This window comes from Adiantum capillus-veneris, chromosome 2 (assembly GCF_014529385.1).
Source record: "Adiantum capillus-veneris isolate H3 chromosome 2, ASM1452938v2, whole genome shotgun sequence".
NCBI classification, from domain to species: Eukaryota; Viridiplantae; Streptophyta; class Polypodiopsida; order Polypodiales; family Pteridaceae; genus Adiantum; species Adiantum capillus-veneris.
The window spans coordinates 67,130,139-67,135,697 of NC_140932.1; the positions used below are offsets into that span (position 1 = coordinate 67,130,139).

The 5,559-nt window shown below is 48.2% G+C and overlaps 1 protein-coding gene and 1 pseudogene across 1 annotated transcript; both read left to right on the top strand.

The window, feature by feature from the left end:
• Positions 1 to 2,246, top strand: LOC147462912 (uncharacterized; annotated as a pseudogene).
• On the top strand, positions 2,150 to 3,762 carry LOC147462913 (uncharacterized). The gene has a single exon (XM_086527755.1). The coding sequence runs from the start codon at positions 2,249 to 2,251 to the stop codon at positions 2,939 to 2,941; it is 693 nt and encodes a 230-aa protein (XP_086383881.1). The 5' UTR covers positions 2,150 to 2,248; the 3' UTR covers positions 2,942 to 3,762.
• Positions 3,763 to 5,559: the final 1,797 nt, after the last annotated feature.

The window sequence follows — 5,559 nt, forward strand, 5'->3', positions numbered from 1 at the left end:
ATGGACTTTGTTGATCTGTGGCCATGTGGCCTTCTCAATGGAATCATTATTCAAATCAATAGAGCAACTTTACACGGCATTTTCTCGACTTGTGAAGCGGAACTGAGGAAGGCTTTTTTTAAAGCAAAGCTTAAAATGAACAGGAAAAAAAAAAACGAGCAGTTGACGGCACTGCAGATAGCGGGTGGCCGAGAGTGGAAAGAGGAGGGAAATAGCGTAAGGTGGAGGTCCTTAGTTGCATGAAGGACAGGTGGGCCGCCTGGTGGCCAGTAGGGGCTGCATGAAGGGGGTGGTCCTAGGTGATAACGTGGAGCTGCAGGACAGCGCTAAAGGGAGGCGGTGGTGGCGCAGCTTACAAGGAGGGCCAGCTATATGAAGAGCATGGCGGCCTGGTTGGAGGAGAACGGGAAGCTGGCGAGGGTGTGGCTCTGAACAGTAGAGGGGTGAGCCCATGTGCAGGAGAACACGGCATGAGGAGGAAGGAGGAGGCTCACCAATTGCAAGGGTGGCTTCTGGACGAGCTTGGAGGGCTTATTTAAGAGGGGAGGTTGAAAGCACAAGGCGTGAGCAGGCCAAGTGAAGTTTAGCAAGTCGAAAGGAGCTGGGGATCTGTGTGCAGAAGGCAGCGTTATCACTAGGAAATAAAACAATGTGTTGGGTATACAAGGGGGGTCGCCACAGAAAAGCGTGGTGTTAAAGAAGAAAAGGGAGGGCCGGAATCCTATCAAGGGTATGATGCCGTGAGCCAAAGCTCAAGGAGAAAGGAAATTTGCACAAGGAGATAGGCTCCCAAAACCAGAGGGAGAAGGGGTCGAGCAGGACAGTGGAGGTTACAAGGAGGGCTGGCTGAGGGGTGTCGAGTGCTACAGAGAATAGGAGCGGCCAAGACAAGTGCAATGAGGGATAGCGCTATAAGCTACCGACGGTGAGGAAAAGAAAGGTCAAGAGCATACAAAGTCGGAGTGCATACAAAGGAGGAGAGGAGTCGGCAGTGCTATCTCACTCCTTATGCCTTATAAATTCACCGGATGCTTCACCAACTAGGAGAGTTTTTTTTATTTGGAAAGATCCATCATTGTGCATATTTTGCCAATTGAATCAGCTTGAGTCTTCATATGCTTGTTGTTTGAGTGACTCGTATACATCGTTTTTTCCTATCACTCTTGCTCTCTTTTACAATGGTGCCGGATATATGTGTGTGCTTCTTAGGGATATCGGGCGAGAGAGCTTTCTATGTGCAAGTGAGCGTGTGTCGAGTATGTAGGAGCTCTCTATTTGAATGTGGGGCAAGGTCAAAGGTCGAGGTGATTGAGTGCATGTTGGGTGGTCGGGTCAATTACAGGCAGGGAAAGCCACGGTTTTTTGGAGAGCCGTCAAGACAGCCAGGGGGGCTCGCCATCAAGTGGGAGGGCCGTAAGCTCGACAGAGGGAGAGGAAGCGGGATTGGCCAGTAGCGAGGGACACTCAAGGATGTAGAGAGAGGATTCTCTAAGCCAAGGGGGGCTCGACCAAATGCACTAATTGTACCTGGAATTTTTATGTTGATGCAAAGGTTGTCTATTGGGTTTTTTATGGCTCGATTGTGACCATCTACTTCGTTTGGTCTTGTGAGTCTCGTCCGTGGAAGCAGTGGCTCCGGACTAATTGTGTGTGTGTGCAAAGAGAGAGGAGGAGCGAGAGTGAGCCATGTGATTGAGTGATTGTAGATTGGTTTGTATATGCGTCAGCCAATCAGCCAATGTGAGTGTGTATGGTGGAGAATGCTAGTAGGTAAGCCTGTGCATTGGAAGTTTGCAAAAAAAGTGTGTGTGTGTGAATCAGTGTGGGTAGGGTTGCAAACTATTACCTTGGGCTATACAGAGGCAGCTAAATTGTGTGCCGGGTTTTTTTTCCTTTTCCCCGATTGCCTAAGTGGTGCCCCCACTAAGGATCTACTGATTGCTCCTTGGTAAAGTCGAAGACGGTGTCGGGATTTGAAGAGAAGGGGCTAACAAAAATGGCATGGTCGGGTTTTCTGACTTTTACAGGTGCTGAAGATACCGAGGTTTGGCTACAGGACTATGGTCTATTTCTACTAGAGAGCGGCTTGTCAAGAGAAGAGGGAGTGGCCCAAGCTTACAAGGGCTTGCAGGCTGAAGAAAAACAAGATTGGAGCACATTGAAGCGGCATTCCGAGGTCGATATGTGGCCAACACACAGTGGAGTGAAGTAAAGCACATGATGGACAACCTAAAGCAAAGCCTTGACGATGATTTTTGAGCATTTTTGTGGGAGTTCGAGTCCATATGGGGCCAAGTTGGTTAAGGTAACTATTGTAGAGAATGCAAAGTTTTTGAAGATGACCAAGTTTGTGGACTGCTTGCATGTCAAAGTGCGGGATAAAGTCGAGATAGATGGACCGTGCACGTATGAGGAGGCAGTAGCCTATGCGCAGAGCAGGATGAAGAAGGTTTTAAAGAAGCAATATGCAAAGCAAGTTCTGGCGAGTCCATTGGTGCCAGGGCCAATTGCTAGGGAAGAGCTTCAGGTAATTATCCGACCCTTTGTTGATGCACATGTGGTAGCAGCGGATAGGCATGATGATAGAGTAGAGACGATACCATGTGGGCCTATGAGGCCTCAACAGTTGCAGAGAGGAGTCTACCGAATACCACCTGATGTGCTTAACCAAGTGACTTCCGAAAAGCAAGCAGTGGAGAAGATAGCTGAAGTGCCAAAGCCGGTGAGTTTTGTGGAGAAAGGTGAAATGTATTCGCGCTATAGCAGTGCTTTGGATACGGACAACACCTGGGAAACGGAGTCTGCTTTCTCAAGGTATGAGACATATGATGTTATGCATGTCGATAAGGTGGTCAAAGAACAACAGATTGCGAGGGAAGAGACATGTTATGCGGACCAGGCTCCCTTTAGCACTATCCTGCAGCTCCACGTTATCACGTAGGACCACCCCCTTCATGCAGCCCCTACTGGCCCTGCTCGCCACCAGGCGGCCCACCTGTCCTTCATGCAACTCGGGACCTCCACCTTACGCGATTTCCCTCCTCTTTCCACGCTCGGCCACCCGCTATCTGCAGTGGCGACAATTGCTCGTTTTTGTTTTCCTGTTCATTTTAAGCTTTTCTTTAAAAAAAGCCTTCCTTAGTTCCGCTGCACACGTCGAGAAAATTGCATGTAAAGTTTCTCTTTCGATTTGAATAATGATTCCATTGAGAAGGCCACATGGCCACTGATCAACAAAGCCCGCTCCACAAAGTAAAAATGATTCCCAGATAAGGAGATCTTCACCTGCAAGAGTTGTGACGACCGACACGATCGTCGATCACCTTGTGCTCCCATAATTGCCTTCTGGTATTGAAAAAGCCTTTAGTTCAGCAAAATGGAGCGTTCATATTGCATACATAACATGTCACCTCCATGTGTTGATAACCTTGAAGCTCATCGACCAGTAGAGCTCAAAATACACAACTTGACCCGCAAAATGCGGGATCTGACATACACAGCATAGTTGCACTTGTTCCAATCTGCACCTATCAAATGCATCATCACTCTCCCATCAACCTGCACACCTCCATGTACCTGCTATTGACACTTCCGTGGGTCGACAAATTCTAGGTGCACCATCATTGCCCAACCCCTATTTGAGCATTCATGCTCAAGCGTAGCATTATTTAGGTAAAGTAGCATTGCATGATAAGAAGTTGATAGATAGTATTTATATGAAGCAGTAGATAGATAGAGTGAATCTAGTAGATAGATAGAGACCTTCACTGTCTTTCGTAGCACGTGCCTAGGTCAAATGGAAAGCTGCATGCTTCCCCAAGCATGATTGTAGTCCCTCCCGGATCAAAACTGCGACTTTGGTCATCGTCATCCGTCTGTAAAACACATACAAACCATCCCTTCTTTGTACCAGAAAACATGTAAGCTGGCCACTCTTGCTTGGCATAGCCTAGTATTGCTTCAACTTGTATCCATAAGCTTGCTTTGTACACTGGATAAGAATGTACTATACCAACGTCTGTAGCAGCGGCATCATATGAAACCAACTCGCCATCGGCTAGAGATCTTGTGATAGCAAGATTGACTTCAAACAAGATAACCTGTAGCAATCCACATAGAGGTGCTTGCATAGCAACCTTCAGCAGCACATCCATCAACAACATAGCACCAACCTTTGGCAACTGACCATCCAAAGCAGACACTGGCATATCTTCACATGTACACTCTTCAAACATCACTGGAAAAGGCGGCAAGCCTTGCATACCTTGCATTCTCGCCATAGCTTTAGCAACCAAAACCTGCGACTCGTCATCTACATCAACCACCAGCTCATCGAAACTCCAATCATCTTCATCAAGGCATTCTTCTTCAATCAACATGGCCTGACCATCACAAGGCACGAGAGAGGGTTGCTCCATGAAATAGAGTGGCGCAGCTTACAAGGAGGGCCAGTTGTATGGATAGCATGGCGGCCTGGTTGGAGGAGAACGGGAAGCTGGCGAGGGTGTGGCTGTGAACAGTAGAGGGGTGAGCCCAGGTGCAGGAGAACACGACATGAGGAGGAAGGAGGAGGCTCACCAATTGCAAGCGTGGCTCCTGCACGAGCTTGGAGGGCTTATTTAAGAGGGGAGGTTGAAAGCACAAGGCGTGAGCAGGCCAAGTGAAGTTTAGCAAGTCGAAAGGAGCTGGGGATCTGTGTGCAGAAGGCAGCGTTATCACTAGGAAATAAAACAATGTGTTGGGTATACAAGGGGGGTCGCCACAGAAATGGGTGGCGTTAAAGCAGAAAAGGGAGGGCTGGAATCCTATCAAGGTGTGATGCCGTGAGCCAAATCTCAAGGAGAAAGGAAATCTGCACAAGGAGATGGGTTGCCGAAACCAGAGGGAGAAGGGGTCGAGCAGGACAGTGGAGATTACAAGGAGGCTGAGGGGTGTCGAGTGCTACGTGCAGAGAATAGGGGTGACCAAGACAAGTGCAATGAGGGATAGCGCTATAAGCTACCGACGGTGAGGAAAAGAAAGGTCAAGAGCATACAAAGTCGGAGTGCATACAAAGGAGGAGAGGAGTCGGCAGTGCTATCTCACTCTTTATGCCTTATAAATTCACCGGATGCTTCACCAATTAGGAGGGATTTTTTAATATTTGGAAAGATCCATCATTGTACATATTTTACATTGTACATATTTTACAAATCGAATCAGCTTGAGTCTTGTTGTTTGAGTGACTCGTATACATCGTTTTTTCCTCACTCTTGCTCTCTTTTCCAAAGGTGCCGGATATATGTGTGTGCTTCTTAGGGATATCGGGCGAGAGAGCTTTCTATGTGCAAGTGAGCGTGTGTCGAGTATGTGGGAGCTCTCTATTTGAATGTGGGGCAAGGTCAAAGGTCGAGGTGGTTGAGTACATGCTGGGTAGTCGGGTCAGTTGCAGGCAGGGAAAGCTAGGGTTCTCTGCAGAGCCGTCAAGGCAGCTAGGGGGGCTCGCCATCAAGTGGGAGGGCCGTAAGCACGACAGAGGAAGAGGAAGCAGGGCTTGCCAGTAGCAAGGAAGGTAGAGAA

What these genes read in the sequence shown, in the direction of transcription:
- LOC147462913 (XM_086527755.1), top strand. Translation starts at nt 2,249, where the DNA reads ATGATTTTTGAGCATTTTTGTGGGAGTTCGAGTCCATATGGGGCCAAG.